Source organism: Bos indicus, chromosome 17 (assembly GCF_029378745.1).
Source record: "Bos indicus isolate NIAB-ARS_2022 breed Sahiwal x Tharparkar chromosome 17, NIAB-ARS_B.indTharparkar_mat_pri_1.0, whole genome shotgun sequence".
Taxonomy (NCBI): Eukaryota; Metazoa; Chordata; class Mammalia; order Artiodactyla; family Bovidae; genus Bos; species Bos indicus.
In genome coordinates, this window is record NC_091776.1 from 18,292,035 (window position 1) to 18,311,321 (window position 19,287).

General features: G+C 46.2%; 1 protein-coding gene across 2 annotated transcripts in view; it reads left to right on the forward strand.

Annotated features, from left to right (window-relative positions):
- Positions 1-2,309: 2,309 nt before the first annotated feature.
- Positions 2,310-19,287, forward strand: part of SETD7 (SET domain containing 7, histone lysine methyltransferase) — a 57,236-nt gene continuing 40,258 nt past the window's right edge. The window contains exons 1-3 of one of the 2 annotated variants that reach the window (XM_019977226.2): positions 2,310-2,444; positions 3,150-3,282; positions 12,610-12,739. In XM_019977226.2, the coding sequence (XP_019832785.1) occupies positions 2,415-2,444; positions 3,150-3,282; positions 12,610-12,739 (293 nt within the window). In that variant the 5' untranslated portion in view covers positions 2,310-2,414. Of the gene's footprint in view, positions 2,445-2,486; positions 3,009-3,149; positions 3,283-12,609; positions 12,740-19,287 lie in introns of those variants that run through there. The other variant, XM_019977227.2, reaches the window with a different exon arrangement.

Consider the following 19,287-nt stretch of genomic DNA (forward strand, 5'->3'; position numbering starts at 1 on the left):
CCCAGGCCTGGCTGATGGTCGTTCCCAGCCAGCCATTCCTCCCGGGTCGGGCTTGTTCCGGCCCGTTGGGATCTGCTGAGTGAGGCACTGAGCCTGGCTGCTGCCGCTGCCGCCCAGCACTGTGATTAAGAGCTCAATGATTGATTTTCTAGCCCATGACCACATTGGTGGGGACAGAGTATGGCAGAGGAGGCTGGCGGGAAGCCAAGTGGAAAGAGGGTTTATGAAATGAGCTCTCAATGAAGAAAACTGTGGGAAAGAATGCGATGGGAGCAGATCTGGGGCCAGTAGATGTGGGAAAGCAGAACAACTCAAAAATGCTCTTCAAACTCGAACTAAAAACACAGCATTTTGCCAAACACAGGAAGGATCTGGTATGTGAGAAAGGCTCAGCGCTGTTTATATAAAATAGACTATTCCTCTCTGCACAACCATCACGGACAAGGCTTAACCTCCCTTCTGTACTGGGCACTGTGCTGGGTTCTGAGGCTAGAAAGAAGAATCAGTCAGTCTAGAGAAGGGGATTGAAAACACACGGAATGAGGTGTTAAAAATGCAAATGGCTCTTAAGGGAGTCATCAAAACATTTTGCCTAAACTTTGGGCCCAGAGCCAGCAGGCAGGAGTGGGGCAGGGAGGGCCTGGGACTGCGCCCTGGGTGCTGCCTGCCTCCTGTGCAAACCTGAGGAAGGTTCTAGCAGGAAGACCCTGGTTGCTTCCCCCCGCACCCCCACCCCTGTTACATCCAGAGGAGGTCTGCTGAAGTTATGGGAGCTGGGAAAACCTCCCAGCACCAAGGGGCAGTTAGACATCCTCCTTATAAGCCTCAAGTTGTGGACACTTGTGACATGATTCCTTTCCCTCCCCTCACACACACCCCCACCCACCTCGAACTTGGGTCTCAGTTGACTCCCCATGTGTGTTTTGAGGGAAGATTTAACCTACTATGCCCCTGTTTCAACCCCCTTTGAGTAAAGAAATAAATTATTTGTGTTTCGTTTAGCTTTCAGCATCTTTTTTTTTTTTTGCCCTGTAAAATAAACTGGAAACTGAAGAAGATGAGTATCTGTGTGTTTTTGTGCATCAGTGTTTAATATGTAAGAGAGGAGATGATATGTTTTAAAAGGGGAAATAAGAAAAAAATATCATACAACTTAAAACTTAGTGCTTGACCAAGCTCAGTATCTGATGGTTTTATTTTTTTAATATCTGAAATAAAATTCTATTTCTGCAGTTCATGTCTGAAAATGGTGTAATCCAAAGTGGCTCTTTCATCTTCCACTGCAGGAACTGGTTCTTTTTGTAGCTTTGGAGCCCAGGTGTCTGCCCTGGAGGACTTTAAGGAGGTTATATTTAAGCCAGAAGACTTTGGAAAAGTATAGACTAGGCTGGAGGACCTCTGAGCAGTCTAGCCTGAGCTGGCAGAACTGATACCAGTGTAGCCTAAGCCTCTTATCTCCTAGGGGAGGAATTCAAGCTGTGAAAAGGTGGCCTGCCCAGGCCCTTCTGCAGGTGAGCATCACCAGGACACAACCTTCTTAACCCCTGGCTCAGGGGCCTTCCCGCTCTTTCTCAGTCAAAACGGACTGAAATTTCTGGCAGTGCTGAGACACATGTCCCTAACATTGTGCTCTTTTTCACAGAATAAAAACTGAGTTTAAGAAGAAACACAGTACTCGATTAAAAAAAAAAAATACCTGGCATTTAAGCACAAAGCCCCAAAACAAGGCGTGGTCTCCCGGGTACTGGAAGTACTCCGAAATCCGCAAAGTCTCATTCGTGGTTCAGAAAACAGAATAGAACAACTTTCTCTGCTCCCTCCTCTCCTCTCCCCGCCCTCACCCGCTCGCTCCGTGCAGTAGCTGTTCTTGGCAGATGCCCAAAGCGGCACCCGGTAATTCCACGGTACATTGTGTACATTTGCATCCATTTAACCAGCTATTTACAGCCGCCCTTTACCGCCACCTGTAAGAGGCAACGCCGTAATGACACTAAGTGGCGGGGCCGGGAAGCGGGGGCCCCGTGATGTTCTACACTTCAAGAGCAGGAATTTGTGAAGGGCTGGCACTTGGAGAAACCAGGAGACGGCTGGGGACATCACACGTACTGGGCGGGAGGCGACAGGAGGAGGCGCGCCAGACGGAGGGTCCTTCCTCGGGAGCTCCAGTCGTTGGCTCCTTTTCCGTTACCACCACCGCGAGGAGGGACCTGCCGGGCCTTCCGCGCGGCTTATTTCCTGCCTGATAAAGAGCCCGCTGCCATTTGGATTTGCTGAAGCTCTGAATCACTCGAGACGAGACGCCTGATGGTCCCGAGGAGGGTGGGGACGCAGCGCGCTAGGGTGGGAGCCGCAGTCCGGCGGCATCCGGGCTGGATGTCACCCCCTGGCGCCTGGGAAACCTGCTCGCGGATGTGATGCGGCAACGCGGGGACACCTGCGCTCCCGTGCGTGCCGCACTCGTGCAGCTCCGGGTGGCAAACGGGATGAAGTGGGGGCGAGGGCGAGAGGAAGTTGAGGCGCTGGAGTATCAGGAACGCTGCCTTAGCTTGCCCGGCTCTTTGGAGGCTGTCCCGAGGAGCCGGGGCGGGGAGGGGAGGGCTGCTGCGGCTGACGAACACTGAACGCGGACTTCCAAGGGGTCCCTGGCATAGTTGGAGGTCGAGCGTTCTGAGCCCTCCCCACCCCCAAGGGTGGCTACCCGGAGGTCCCAAGTGCCGCGAGGAGCGCTCTCGGAGCGCACCCAGCCTCGCAGAAGCAAAAGCTAAACCCGTGATGGGCCGGGGGACTGGCAGGGTAGGGCGCAGAGCCAGCGCGGACCGGGAGCGCCTTTCGTTTTAAGGAGCCTTACTTCTGGGAAGGGACAGGGAACTGTCAATCAGCGAGGGAGGGAGCGCACCGGCGCTGGGTGATGTCAGCGGATCAGCTGCTCGATAACAAAGAGGGGGTATTACAGGAGAAAGTTGCAGCGGCGGCGGCGGCGGCCACGGCAGCACCCCGGAGCCTGGGAGGCAAGGGGGCAAGTGGGCGAAGGGAGGAGGGACGGCTGCCGACGGAGCAGCTTAAGGCCAAGGAATTGAAAGGGCTGTAGGGGGAGGCAGTGTGAGCCAGCCCCGACTGCTCCTCCTCTTCCTCCTCCTCCAAACTCGCAGGGTTCAGCCCCAGCGCTCGCTCAGCCGCCGCGAGCACCCGGAGGGACGCGAGGCAGCCGCGCGGCCCCGAGCTGGGCAGGGTCCCCAGCCGCCATGGATAGCGACGATGAGATGGTGGAGGAGGCGGTGGAAGGTACAAGCATCTCTGTGGAGCCCTGGGAGGAGGCGCCGGAGGGGGCACGGGACGCGGAAGGAGTGGCGGGCTGCGATCGGCGCGGCTCCGGGCCCCCAGCGGCCGCCACTGTCCCCTAGGCGGGTGGCCGGGTTCGCGCAGGGGCCGGACGGCCACGGCCACGCCACTGGGAGCGCGCAGTGCGCGGCAGGGCGCAGGCCGGGAACGGGGCTCAGCTGGGTCGGGGTCCCCGGGGGGTCAGGAGAGGGGCACGGCTGCTCCATCCTGCCCGGCCACCGCCTGCATCCGCCTTCGGAGTTGCAAAACCTGCCCCGCACTCCGGCCTTCCCCTTTTCGGGGATGGGAGATGGAGGTGCGCAGGAGGATAGACCACCCCCCCGCCCCCCCTCCCCCGCCGCCACTGGCGATCTCGGCGGAGCAATCCCCAGCTCCTCTCCCGGCGCCAGCCCTTTCGTTCGGCTTGCCGCTGCGACCCGCGGTGACCGCGGTCGCGTCCGGGTCGGTCCCCCGGCGCAGCGCACAGGGCTGGACCAGGCACGTGGCAGCCGCGGCTCGCGCGGTCGCTCCTCCGAAAAGATGAAATCATTGCAGGGCCGGGGATAAGGCTCCCAACCCGGGGCTTGAACGCACGCCGACCTGGCCTCCGCTGCCCCGGAGCGCGTCGGCCAAACCGCCCCTCCCCCTTCCTGCTTCCCGGGCGGGTGCCGCCGCCGCCACGCTGTGCAGGCGCCCGGCAAGCCCGGACCCAAATTGCTGGGTGACACTTAACTTTCTGAATTCCATGCAGTTGGCTGTGGGTGATATCACCGCCTCTGTGTCGTGTTTCTCCGCCCCTTCGCTTCCAGCGCCCCTCCCCCGACTTTTCTCGCCACTTTGTTTTGCTGAGTTTCTCCACCTCTTTTTTTTTTTGGCTAGTTCTAAAAAAACGAGGTGGGGACGTTATACAATCTAGTTGTTTGTATCATGAGACGTTATGATTTTGTAACAGTGAATACTGGAAAATACACGTTAGCGTTATTTATTTCTATGATTCTACCCTGGACGGTACGTCGTGATGTTTTGCAGTGCTTCGTGGTATTATTCCAGAATATTTTAACCAAACAGCTAAGTAAACATTTTTTAGCTTTTGGTTGAATCTGCTTTCTATCTAATTTGTATTAACAAGTTCTTAGAAATGGTAAAGAAAGACAAAGTGACAAGGCTTACAGATGCATGAGAATGCAGTTACTGCTACTTTGGGAGGAAAAAAAATCAATTTTTATGTCAACATGATTGACTCCGTTTGCGATGCTCCCAAGGTCTTAGGGAGAGATTAAGTTGAATAATATTTTTTAATTCTCTAAAATCTGTCTTCATGTAACTGTTGAAACTTATTTCTTTATCGTGCTTCAAGGAGTGTTGGTTTTGTTTTAAATTCACAATGCCCTGAACTATTTCTCTCTAAATAAAGCCAATGCTGGGACTTCCTGGGGCCCAAAGACGGTGATTGGTAATCTTATTTAAACTTAAATTATTGACTACCTGTGCCTTCATGTTATGAAAGATAATTGAAAAATGCTACTCTCAGATTGTTAGGACTTGCTCTCATTCTTCAAAGTTTACTTAGACTTGTAAAAATAATGCAAACCCTTGATACCAGGCAGTGCTCCCAAGGTTAAACTACCTTACCCTTTGAAGCTGTTTGGAAACCTAAGGCTCAGTTGTCCACAGTCCCAGGCTCCTTGCAGAATGTGAACAAGCAGCTTTAGAAATACATCGATGCTTTTGAGATTGCTTAATGGGTGGAAGCAGAGAAACTTCTTTATATAAGCAAGGAAGTTTCTGTTATATAGAGTGTGAGGATATGTTCATATGCATTATTACCCAAAGTCAGAATGTACTTGAGAAGAGTCACTATTTAATTCTTATGCTGGCACAACTGGCTTAAACCTTGAATGTCTGGAGGAATCCAGGACACATGGTTACTCAGTAATACCAACAGTAAACAAAGTAACACAGAGTCTTTAAGTCCTTAGAGGCACACAAGGCGTAGACTCACACAGTGTCTAGAGCACGCATGTGTAAAAGCAGGCTTTTTCCCAGCCATTCTTGGCCTTTTAAAGTGCTGTCTGTAATAGTGTCAAGATCTAACACACCCATGGGGGACTGGTAAAAGGCTAGTCTGAGCATCTTGGTGTGGAAGTACCGGCTAACCTACTTCTGTCCATATACAGAGCGTGTGTTCTCTGCAGTTTCATTGTCTTAGCTATCATTATTGCTGTAATTATTTAGTTCTTACTATGTGCAGGCTCTGTGCTAAGTATTTCACACACACACTCATGATGTGAGTACTCCTATTATCCTAATTTTACAGAGGAGGAAGCCGAGGCTTAGAGAAGTTAAGAACTGACCCAAGGACCCTCAGCCATGCAGGGGACAGGCTTGGACCCCAGAACCCAGCTCCACCATACGACATTGTCTCCCTGTGTGTGTGTGTGAATTGCTCAATCATGTCTGACTCTTGGCAACCCCCCCAACTGTAGCCTGCCAGGCTCCTCTGTCCGTGGAGTTCTCCAGGCAAGAACACTGGAGTGGATTGCCATTCGCTTCTCTAGTAGTCTCCCTACACCCTTCTTATTTTTTATTTCTTAATGAGCCAGTCACATATAGGAAACAGTTGGTAGCTGAGTTTGAAAGCAACCGTTAAATGTTGTGTCGGTGTCATTCTTTATCAGTGTCACTCTTTAGAGGCTGGTTCTGAAAGAGTTCAGTGACTCTCAGAAAAAAATATATTTGGGGAAAGAGAATTTAACTTATAGCCTCTGCTACCGACATCCTTTTTCTTCCTCCTTAGAAATTTACTCTGGGGAAGAAACTGGTCTCTTCAGGACTTAAGTTTGAGTGTTGATTGTCACATCGTGTATCTTTTGGTTACCTCTCTGTTAGGGTGGAACTGCATCTTGGTTGGTGTTCTAAGCTCTGGTGGAGGAATCCCTGCGGGCAGGTGGGTGGAGGGGAGGGAGTTTCTGTTTATGATGTTGGCTGGGCTTCCTTGGGAGGGCAGCCCTGGGGCTCAGCAGGCCTGCAAACATCACCTGAGCTCCCGCTGTGGTTTTTATTCTTTTATATTATTATTATTTTAAAGGTTTTCTTGGCTGCCCTGCACAGCATATGGGAATCTTAGTTCCTACAAGGGATAATCCATGCCCTTGGCATTGGAAGCACAGAGTCTCAACCACTGGATGGCCAAGGAAGTCCCCTTGCTGTGGTTTTTTTTCTTTGAGGCTCATTGGTTCGGGGAAGGGTGATGTTTAACTTTGGGAATAGAAGTTTTTATTACATCTATTTCTTTGCCTACCAGTAGACACAAAGATGAATACAAGGTTTTCCCTAATGTAATTTGAAATAAATATATCATATCTAATCAGATGAGTGATGGTGGTTGAGAGGAAGTGGAAATTGCATACAGCCTGTGGAAGTAGTTGGGGAAGGAATTCCTGGAAGAGTTGGCGTGGAATTGAGTCCAGTTGAGAGAGGCACTTTTCGAGAAAAGAGAGGTGTGGAATGAAACTACAATTCACAGGGGAAAAAAAAACAAATGACCAATAAGCATTTGAAAAGAAACAACTTCACTAAATAAATACAAATGCAAATGCTGAGATAAAGGTTTTCTCTAATTAGGTTGGCAAAATTCAATAAGACTAATATCATCCTGCAAAGAAGGGGACATTCTTACATATGATTCATTAGTATCATCAAGGAATTTCAGCTAATCAAAGGTTAACCCAGGTACATCAAAACATAAAAAAGGAAAAGGAAAAAGAGGGGGAGAGTGGAATTATTGCAGGCACATTCAGAGACGAACTGCTGGCTTCTACTATAACAGAGGGTCGAGGAGGAGAAAAGTGGAGGGTAACACAGGGAACGGAGTCTTGTCACAGGCCCAGACCGTGAAGTGTCCTAGAGGCTCTTTAGAGTTCAGAGTGGAAGGATGGGGGCTCTGCTCTGGGAGAATGAACAGGCAGTGGGGAGCAGGTGAAGCGATCATCTAGAAGGCTCTTTGAAGTAGCAGTTATGAGGGCAGGAAAAATCAGACAGGCCTGGAAACATAAAGGCCACATGGAGGAAGGAAAAAAAGGGGAAAGAGCAGCATCACTAGAACAAAGAAGCCAGAATGAAAATAAGAATCTCTGTGTTTCACTGCCCCAGTCCCCTCAAATAGTAAGAGGATTTTTTTTTTTCCCCTTAAAATATATGTATTTATTTTTAATTGATTGATCATTGCCTTACAATATTGGTTTGATTTATGCCATACATCAAAATGAATTAGCCATAGGTGTACACATATCCCTTCCATCTTAAACCTCCCTCCCACCTCCCACCCTTTCGCACCCGTCTAGGTCATGACAGAGCCCAGGTTTGAATTCCCTGAGTCATACAGCGAAATTCTATTTGCTGTCTATCTTACATATGTTAATGTATATGCTTCCATGCTGTGTGTGTGCTTAGTCACTCGGTCGTGTCATGGACTTGTAGCCCGCCAGGCTCCTCTGTCCATGGAATTCTCCAGGCAAGAATATTGCAGTGGGTTGCCATGCCCTCTTTCAGGGGATCTTCCCGATCCAGGGATTGAACCCAGGTCTTCCACATTACTGGTGGATTCTTTACCGTCTGAGCCACCATGGGAAGCCCCATGCTTCCATGCTGCTCTCTCTCAAATAGTAAGAGTATTTGTAACTGTCCTCCTAATCACTTATCCTACCTGTCTCTAATAAGACTGCTGATGCTCTGAACTTAGGAAGAATACAGGCGAGGTGTCTGGTAACACGCTTTGTATGTGGGCCTCACGTTAAAACTATGACCCTCACAACTAATAACTGAGCTCTTGCAAAGGATGACTTTCAAAAATCAAATTGTGTTTTTAACCACAAGCATCAGTGCTTCATCATGAAGGCACATTCTTGCACTAAACAGAATAAGTTTGCCTTTTTTATGATTATTACCTTTTTAAAAATAATTCTGTTCTACAAAACCAACAATGCATGTAAGGGTCTCGGGTTCTGAGAGGAACACACACACACTCTCTCAGACACACACACACACACACACACACACTCAGATCTCCTGTGAGTAAGCCTGAGGCTGTACGCAGCAGAGTGTCTGATCCAGAGGGAATTTCCTGTGCTGAGAGGAACCATCACTGCACAAAATACAGCCCTCGCTCTCATCAGGTTCATGAAAAAAACTCTGAGGGAACCCAAGGGGAAAAAAAATTGAACTTCTGTCTGTTCAGTAGATAATGATCTTGAGAGCAAAGTGAAAAAGTAGATTTGTGAGACAGTTCTTTTTTTTCCCCTTTCTCTAACTTCTGTCAATATTTGAACGCCGTGCTACAGACAGATGTACGACACAAGAGCCGGGGCAGCTCTCCCAACGCACGACCATCATTCTAGTGGGTTTTCCTTGTTTGGGTCTGGCCGTCAACCTCTGTGGAGTGGGAACTGGCCTGGAAGGCTGTTGGCTGACTTGGCACATTGCACAGGCTGACCTCGATCCGAGCAGGCAGGACTAGTGTTGCTCTTTGCGTTGGTAACACGTGGAAGAGGCAGGCATTTGCCGTCAGGATATGCTGGTGCTGTGAGAACTCTTAACTCTGAAGGCCTCTTCCATTTCTCTGTCTGGGACCTGAGATCACCTCTCTTTAGAGGTCACTTCTCCTGCCATCGGCAGGAAAGGATACCCTGCCAGTTCGCTCTTATCCCAGGATTGAAAGAGTGGGGGAAGGTGTTCTTAACATCCATTAGCTCATTCAGGGTAGCTGTTAATGTGTTTCTTGGGCAATAGGGATGACTTTCTCAGCTGTAAGACTGGAATTTGAGGGATGGTTGTGAGGTTTAATTTAGATAATAGGAAATTACATAACTCAGTGCCTGATGCATAGTAGGTAGACAGATGTTTTTTTCTTCTCTGTGGTTCAGTCTCCCTCTCCATTAAATTCACTTACTGGCAAAATAAATATTACATGATCTTATTGTCCAAATGGCTTTGGAACAAGAGTTGTACCAGAAGCTCCTATAGCACTAGTTGGTAGGAGATGTGAGGTCATAGCAACCCAGTCTCTTCTCTTCCTGACATTTCTTTTCTTGGAAAGTCTCTTAGCTGTTGTTGTTTTGGTTGTGGGTGTTGTTTTAAATATAAAGTTCTGCTGCCAGAAACACCACCCCAGGCTATTAAATATTCAGGATGGAAGTCTTGAATGATCATAAGCCGTATTAACTTTTAGCTCCTTTTCATTGATCCTGGTCATTGATCACATCCTGGTCATTGATCACATCATCCTGCTTTTGGAAGGATGAGAAGAGAACAGACAAGCCAACCAGAGGACCTGCTGTGATCTGATAGAAGGGGATTTCAGAGATTTCTCGCAGCATACAACCTGAACACCTGTGGAAAGGCAGTAAAGGGTCACCCGTCCCAGCCTTCTTCCTAGACACGTGGTGTCACCAGAAAAACGGCCAACATTCAGCAGCCCCTCTGTTCCTTTCTCCCTGGAGACTAAGATGGTGCTGGGACTTCTCCCCACTGGCCGGTACAGAGGCCGCATCCTTCATGGAGTGGGGTTGGTATTACCGCTCTCATCTCGGTAGGATTCAGGACTGTCCCTCAAGTGTTTTTATTGTGTTCTGTGATGCTTCCAATTTTCTGCAATATCTAAATGCCGCTGCTGAGGGTGCACCTGCGGTGTTTTGCTCAGAAATAGGACAGGACCATTGCAACTGAGGAAAGGTGGAAATGGATTTACATTGGGTTTTTTTCCCCTTAGGGTTCATATTTATCATAATACTTCTCTTGATCCAAAGTAGAATAGGGACTTCCCCAGTGGTCCGGTGACTCTGTGCTCCCAATACAGGGGGCCCAGGTTTGATCCTTGGTCAGGGAACTATTACTAGATCCCACATGCTACAGCTAAGACCCCGCATGGCCAAATAAAATTTTTAAATATATTAAAAAAAAAAAATGAGGCAAAATCACTAATTTCATCAAACATTAGTTTTATAAAGTCTGAAATATGTGAACTGTTTTCTATGGAGAAAGCATTTTCAACAGATTAGTAAGTACTTCAATATAAGGCTAAAATGGTTATTCTGATAGTTATACCTGAATCAAAAGTGGGATGCTACATTCATAGGAATGCTAACAGCTAAATTTAATTTGATCTGAGCAACATTTCATTAGAAAAAGCTTTTAACTATACACTGAGTGGGTTTTTTATGAAAAAAGAAAAAGACTTAATTTATTTCAATGAGAAAAATGTCATCAGTAGATATTTAGAAAATAATTGTCCAAATTATTTCATATGATTCAAGTGTCATTGAATCATGTCACATACAGTTTTTGGTTTTAGAGCAAGGAAGCAAATGTGGTCTAGTTCCCTCCTAACCATTAACTTCCTGGCCCTTGGTGAAAAAAAAATTGTGTTAAGAGAAAAGGATCCTTATTGACTGTGATTTATTTAAGTAGCCATGTTTTCTTGTGATATATTCTAGGTAATTCATTCTATACAGAATGAGATATAGCAATAAAACAGTCTTTGTTCATTTGTATTTTATGTTTATGTAATCAATAATACAAATAAACAGGTTTTTTGCTCTTGATAAGAGTGCTTGCTTACTATCCCTTCTAAGGGATGATACTGTTTTACCACTTTAGAAGAAATTATTTTAGGAGAGTAAAGCATTCATTGTGGTGTTATGGTCTGTGTTCCTTTTTTTTTTTATGTCTGTGAGCCATCTGGAAGCCATATTTAAGTGTTTAATGTCCCTGCATTGCACAGTATTTAATTATTTTATACCTTTTCATCCATGACTCAGGTCATTAACCCAGGAAAAAGTCAGCAGATTAACTGCTGCCTTTATTTTCAACCCACCTCTGCAAAATTAGCTCAGCAAAATGACTGGGGAGACACCAAGGAGGTGACTCCTGGGTTTTGTGAAATATGTGGATAATAATAAGAAACCTAAATGTTGACTGGAAACATAAATATTAAAATATACCAGTTGGTGATGCGAGAAGAACCAGCAATTTAAAGATCACAGTGTAATCATGGCTACTGATGTTCAAAATCACTGCTTAAATGGTCATGTGGATACTTCTGGCTACATTTAAAGCACAAACCCTCTGAACCCAATGGGCAGAAGGTATATGACAAGGTTATTACTGAACATTGAAAGCTGAAAGGTTTTTGTAAAGTAAAGCAGTAAGTTCAAGCTTAAGTTCAAGCTTAGAAGGACTCTGAGTTTGTGTGTTTGTACAATGAGGTGCAGACGTTAGGGCAGTTGTAGAGAGGTGGGTTGAGCTCTTGTTGTCAGAAGGTAACAAAGAGCAGGGGGGTTTTCAGAGGGTGCCTGGCCAGCAGAGCTCCACATCAGACCGTAACAGTTCAGTTCAGTCGCTCAGTCGTGTCTGACTCTTTGCAACCCCATGAACTGCAGCACGCCAGGCCTCCCTGTCCATCACCAACTCCCGGAGTCCACCCAAACCCATGTCCACTGAGTCGGTGATGCCATCCAACCATCTCATCCTCTGTCGTCCCCTTCTCCTCCTGCCCCTAATCCCTCCCAGCATCAGAGTCTTTTCCAGTGAGTCAACTCTTCGCATCAGGTGGCCAAAGCATTAGAGTTTCAGCTTCAACATCAGTCCTTCCAATGAACACCCAGGACTGATCTCCTTTAGGATGGACTGGTTTGATCTCCTTGCAGTCCAAGGGATTCTCAAGAGTCTTCTCCAACACCACAGTTCAAAAGCATCAATTCTTCAGCACTCAGCTTTCTTTATGGCCCAACTGTCACATCCATACATGACCACTGGAAAAACCATAGCCATATAATGATGTATAAAATTGTATTGTGCTTGGTTCTACAACCACATCACATATTGCCAAGACAGTGTGCCATCTCAACCACATTTCGGTTAAGCGTGACCTTTCAGGAGCATTAATTCCAAACCTGAGGACTACCATGTGGTTTGGTACTAAGTCAATTGAAACTCACACTGCAGATGTTATTATTGAGAATAACTTTCAGTCCCTAGCAAAATATGATTGTGGCTTGGGTTCCTGTTCTTACATGTGTCTAAGGTGCTCTATCGTGGACCCGTCCTTTTGAAAGCGTATCTGAGTGGAACTGATGGTGCTGATGCAGGCAGAAAAAGCTTGGCATTCGCCCTTCCCCGAGCAAGGAAGGGACCCCCAGGCTGCTCAGGGCACTTGCTGGCAGCATCTAAGCACAGATCTGAGGGTGGGGGAGCATGGAAGATGTTAAGGTTTGCCTTGTGTTTCCCTTTCCCCAGGGCACCTGGACGATGATGGATTGCCGCACGGCTTCTGCACAGTCACCTACTCCTCCACGGACAGATTCGAGGGCAACTTCATTCACGGAGAAAAGAATGGACGGGGCAAGTTCTTCTTCTTTGATGGCAGGTAGCACTCACGGTTTGGTTTTGTTTCGTTCTGGGGGTAGGAGGTAGGTACCAAACTATTTGGAAGAATGATATGAATGAGAGAATTTCAGTATTTTAATACAATGTATAGAAAAGGTCAGGGTAAGCCCAACATGCATGTACTGCTTTGGGACCCAGGGAATTCAGCCCCTGTTACAGAACTCAAGTGGCCCGCACACAGGGAAGCCAGTCTGCTGACACCAGGTGGTGGGGAGGGAAAGTGTTCAGTGCAGAGCCCCAAGCAAGGAGTCCAGGGCACCCAGTGCTGCCTGTTACACTCCTGCACGGGTTTCAGGAAAGCATTTTTAAAGACAACGTAAGGGCGAGGCATCCCAGGATATGTAATGAGCTTGTGTACAATTCTCTGATTGACGGTGAGGTAACAGGGCGGTGTCATGGGGGTTAGCTTTACCAACCCAGAGGCGTCAGTAAGTCTGGGGGCTACTCGCTCATGGTCGTCAAGGGGTCAATTTCTTCCATTTGCTGAGGGATTTAGCATCTGTAAGTCAACTTGGGAAATGTGCATCAGTACTGTTATCTAGGTACTTCAGAGGGGAGCTACCGCAGAAGATATGGGGGAGGGGTCTGTCCTGGGAAGATCCCATAGGGTCCTGCTCGGTTACCCCCCACCACCATGGCTATGGCCTGAGACTCAGCTCTGCCATCATCACCTCTGAGGGTGTACTTGTCAAAGACACCCTCTGCCGTGCCAGATTCAGGGGCCCTCATCTAGCACAAGTTGGTGGGTCTTTGATGGATTTCACCTGCTTGTTCAGGTAACGCGTCTCCATAAAGTTACACAAGTGGGGATCGTTCTTCGTCAGGAACCAGTGTGTGCAATCCCAGTAGTGACTGATCCACGCTCTTTTTTGAGTGTAATGTGCACTTACTCCATTGCATTCAGCCCATTCTCAGACATCATGGTCCAGTTTCTTGATTTCCTGAAAGAAGCTTCAGCCACCCCATTGTTCCTGCAGCTTCATCATTTTCTCAGCATATTCTCTCTCCTCCTGAGATTAGCCAAGAGAATATTTAGCAGAGGTCCTCCAAGCCCGTCATCACGGTTCATGCAGTAAAACGGGTGAACAAGGCGGGGCCAGCTCCAGGCCCAGTGTTGTAAACGCTTGTCTTTGGGGTGACCAGACACTGCATGTGATACCTCAGTGCTGATGCTGTGTTTCCTATGTTCTCCCTCTAGTTAAAATATTTTTCACAGCAGGATTCTTTTACTTTGCTTTCACCTCCTTTATGAGAACACCATAAGGCAGAAGGTCTTCACCCTCTTGAGATAGGTGGGAATAGCTAGGACTGCTGCTGCTGCTGCTGAGTCACTTCAGTCGTGTCCAACTCTGTGCGACCCCACAGACGGCAGCCCATCAGGCACCCTGTCCCTGGGATTCTCCAGGCAAGAACACTGGAGTAGGTTGCATTTCCTTCTCCAATGCATGAAAATGAAAAGTGAAAATGAAATTGTTCAGTCGTGTCCGACTCCTAGCGACCCCATGGACTGCAGCCCACCCCCTCCATCCGTGGGATTTTCCAGGCAAGAGTACTGGAGTGGGGTGCCATTGCCTTCTCCGATAGCTAGGACTAGTCTCTTTCAAAAGAGATAGGTTACACAGGCCCAGCTTGCCAGTAGTGACTTTTAAGCCATGTTGTCTTCAGAAATGAGGAGTGGCTGGGTGAATTTCTCCAGCAATTAGAGGAATTCAGAGGCACAGAAGAACCGGTTCTTTTCATACCACTTGACTGAGTAATACAGAAATGGATTTTTTGGGTCTGTATGTAGGACCTTAGTTCCCTGAACAGGGATCCAACCCACATCCCCCTGAGTGGAAGCACAGAGTCCTAACCACTGGACTTCCAGGGAAGACCCCAGAAATGGATTTAGCTAAAAGCAGATTATAGAATTCTGTGGGACAAGATGCTGAAAGTTCAGCTACTCTGTACACCAGTGCTGAATCAAATCTTGGAGACATAGTTTTGGGTGAACTAGAAAAGAGTAGCTTTATTGCTTTGCTACGCAGAGGGGAACACAGCAGGCTAATGCCCTCAAAACCAAGTGTCCCATCTTGGGAAAGACAGTGACAAGTTTTATAGTAATTGTTCACATAGGGCGTGACCAGCTCATGAATATTCTTCTGATGGGTTGGCAGTGAGATAAGTAGGAGTCCATATGGTCAACCTTCAGGTCCAACTGGTCTGGGGTCTGCATTGCTTGTGGGCAGCATACCGTCATTAATCACTAACTTCTCCCACCTGGAGGGGGTTTCAGTCTCTGCAGAATGGCTCAAAGATATTGTCTGTCACCTGTATCTGTTGATGGGAAAATAGGAGTTTGCCCCAAGGCTGCTCTGGACTGTTTCTCCCTGGTCTTGCATCCCCTCCCTTCCCTAATTAACAACTGCTTGAATCTGCCCCTTGAAACTCAGGAGAGGTCATGGAGACTGAATGAAGTTTTGTCGCCTATAATCAAAGAAATGGGAGCACAGAAAGGCCTTCTGCCCAGGATCTCCACAGGGTCCTGCTCAGTATCAGGCATAGCACCACTTGCTAAATTCTTGACACTGGTAATAAACTGAAGCTTCCACAAACCTTGAAATTTCTTCAGGAGAGAGATTGTCTAAGCTGATAGCTGAAGGGTGATCATAGACACTGGCTTGTGACCCAGCATCCCATCCCTTTCCTGTAGGTGGAGTGAGTTGCTTTTAAAAAAAAATATTAATATGTCTTCAGGCCCTCAATTATCTGAAATAAGGAGGGGTGAGGAAAGCAATAAAAGCCTCAGAGAACTTTTGTAAACTTTTAACTCCAACCTTCTCTTTCCCATTGTCCCCAAGCCCACACTCAACCTCATTTTAGCAGAAACTGGCTTCCAAACTATTCATGTTCATTAGTATTCTACTTCCTTTTTTCTGCCCCGGTGGATACCCAAGGCCTGTAGTGGCCTCTTACTGGATTTGGTATCAGCGCTTTTCTCTCTCACAACCCCTTTAAGCCATCCAGAGGGAGATTTTTCCTGCCTCGTTTATTTAAAAATAAAATAAATATAATTAAAAGAGTTTATAACTCTTTTTTGGAAAGTGTCACTATTTACCTCATGCAGTTATTCCTTTACTCATTCAACAAATATATATTTATAGGAATGTCTTATTTCCAAGGACTTCCCTGGCAGTCCAGGGGTTGAGACTCCTCACTTCCAATGCACGGCGTGCAGATTCAGTCCCTGGTTGGGGACTGAGATCCCACAAGCAACAAGTGCAGCCAAAAATGAGTCTTATTTGCCCTACAGAAGTGAGCTTTCCTTGAGGGCAAAATCTGTGTCTGTTTCATCTTCTATGCTTAATAGCACTTTCTCTTAATTTGGTACTAAAAAAAAAGTTCTTGCTAAATGAGGATAGGAGATGAAAAAGAGGGTAGAATTCTCACACACATAGACACACACACACAAGTATTTAAAGAGCACCCTACATCTCTTACTTTGAAGGTCATACCTAATTAATTGATTGACTCTGGGAAAGCAGTCCAGCAGGTTTGGTTGAATTTAGTGTTGGTTGTGGGCTTGCTTTGGGCTTCCCAGGTGGCTCAGTGGTAAAGAATCCACCTGCCAACACAGGAGACTTGGCTTTGATCCCTGGGGATCCAGGGGATCTTCTTGACAATGGCACCCTGCTTCAGTATTTTTGCCTGGAGAATTCCACAGACAGAAGAGCTTGATGGGCTACAGTCCATGGGGTCACAAAGAGTCTGACATGACAGTGACTGAGCATATGGGCTTGCTCTGTACTCAAGAGTTGGGCTAAGCTTCCCAACCAGTGTGCCAGGAATGAGGCCTGGGGTGCTGAGTGGGACCTTGAGACTTCCAAATGCATCCCTCCTTCTGCCAAGCTAGTCACGTCCAGCTCTGACCAGCTTCATCCAGTTCCTCCAGTGTGCCTTACTAATGCAGCGATCTGCCTATGGGTCAAGACCAGCGCAGACTGGAGCACCAGGTAAGGCTGAAGCATTAGGTCAGTAACTATCTCAGGAATAGAAAGAAATTCACTTTTTTTCTTTTGGGGGCACAAATTCACTGGTTTTTATACCTACCACTCAAACACCTGAAGAGACTTAGGTCCAATGGGAGACTCAAGGAATGATGGAATTAGCAGGGACCTGAAAAGCTCACCCTTGTTAGCCTTGTGCGCATGGCAGGTAATCCCTTGAGGGGAAAAGATCAGTCTCACTGCTTTTGTGACATGGGATGAAGTCATGTGGTGACAGGTTCTCAAAAGGTCGCAATCACCTTCTCTCTTAAGCCCAATAACGATCATGTTGTGAGACATCTATTAGAAGGATTTGTGAAAGAGTAGATTTATGGTCATGGTCGGGGAGGGAAAGGGTGGGATGACTTGAGAGAGTAGTCCTGCAACATACATTACCATATGTGAAGTGGACAGTCAGTGGGAATTTGCTGTATGATCCAGGGAACTGAAAGCTGGTGACTTGGAGCGGGCGATGGGGAGAGAGGTGGGAGGGTGCTTTAGGAGACGGGCTGGAGGGGCGTATGTATCCTATGACTGATTCATGTTAATGTATGGTGGATACCATCCCAATATTGTACTAATAGAGTAAAAAGTAAAATTAAAAAAAAAGAATTTGTGGAAAAATTAGTGACTCTTATGACTGAAATAAAATGCTGTGTAATCTGTTAGATCTAACGGGGAGGTGGCGGATACCATCCCAAAATTGTACTAATAGAGTTAAAAGTAAAATTAAAAAAAAAGAATTTGTGGAAAAATTAGTGACTCTTATGACTGAAATAAAATGCTATGTAATCTGTTAGATCTAACGGGGAGGTGGCGGATACCATCCCAAAATTGTACTAATAGAGTTAAAAGTAAAATTAAAAAAAAAGAATTTGTGGAAAAATTCGTGACTCTTATGACTGAAATAAAATGCTGTGTAATCTGTTAGATCTAACGGGGAGGTGGCGGATACCATCCCAAAATTGTACTAATAGAGTTAAAAGTAAAATTAAAAAAAAAGAATTTGTGGAAAAATTAGTGACTCTTATGACTGAAATAAAATGCTATGTAATCTGTTAGATCTAACCGGGAGGTGGCGGATACCATCCCAAAATTGTACTAATAGAGTTAAAAGTAAAATTTAAAAAAAAGAATTTGTGGAAAAATTCGTGACTCTTATGACTGAAATAAAAGGCTGTGTAATCTGTTAGATCTAACCGGGAGGTGTAGGAAGTGGTCATAGAGAAGTCAGTTTCTACATGAAGCAGCACCTTAGTTTACATTGCTTTATTAATTTTTCTCCCTATTACTGCTTCCAATTTTGGGGGGGTCTAATGTATTGAGTAAAATAAAGTGGGCATTCATGGTTTTTTATTAGCAGTCAGGAGGCTTTAGTCTGGAAAAATTCCTCCAAAAAGGGTGAAATTAAGGTTTTGAAATAACCGTTGAGGAAACAAAAGGTTTCTGATAAAGTTTTTTAAAGTTGTGCAAACCTGTAGCACTAGCTTATGTTGCCATCAAAGGCTTTGTTTGCAGTTACAGGAGCCTGTGTTTGGAAAATTCCAGGGTAGTGACAGAAGACTTGGCTTGATGCATTTTTAATCTTATATAAAATCTGAACCTGAGTGTATAATTTTTTTTTAACTTGAGGCATGATTCATATACAAAAATCTGTACATGTTTAACGTACACAACTTGAATTTGGCGTAGTCTGCATCCATGAAACCATCACCACAATCTGTGCCATAGACTGGGTGTGTGATTTATGAGAAGGTTTCAAACAAATAAAAACTTATATCAAGAAAGGTCCAGAATCAGTTTTTCCCTTACACTGCTGCTGCTGCTGCTGCTAAGTCGCTTCAGTCGTGTCCGACTCTATGCGCAGAATATGATAAATCTGAATAAGAATTTTAAATATGCAGATCGCCAGGAAAGATGGCCTGGAAAAATAGAAGCAGAATATTTTATTTTGATTTTAAATTACATAGGTAGCAAATACTTGGTAGAAAAAAGAATTTCAAGAAATACAGAAATGTAAAAAGTGAATATGCTCAGTGCTTCAGTCATGCTGACCCTATGGACTGTAGCCTGCCAGGCTCCTCTGCCCATGGGAATTCCCAGGCAGGAATACTGGAGTGGGTTGCCATTCCCTTCTCCAGGGAATCTTCCCAACTCAGGGATCGAACCCAGGTCTACCACATTGCAGGCAGATTCTTTACCGTCTGAGCCATTAGGAACTAGTTATCTGTTTCTAAATCAGTATAAATAGCCAACATGTACGTTTTTACTGCTGTCTTAGCTTCAGAGGCTTCAGAATTGTCGCCAGTTTTGAGATCTTAACAGTTGACCTGTCTTTTCATAAGTTAAATCTGGCTTATTATGTCAGAAACATAAAGTCTGACCAACCAGATAGTTTATCCCACAAATGAGGAATGAATGAGAAAATTGACCTGATTTTTTAAATTGTCTTTTCAAGCAGCCGTTGTTTTCCAGTCTGCCCCTCCCGCACCCACCCCCGCTC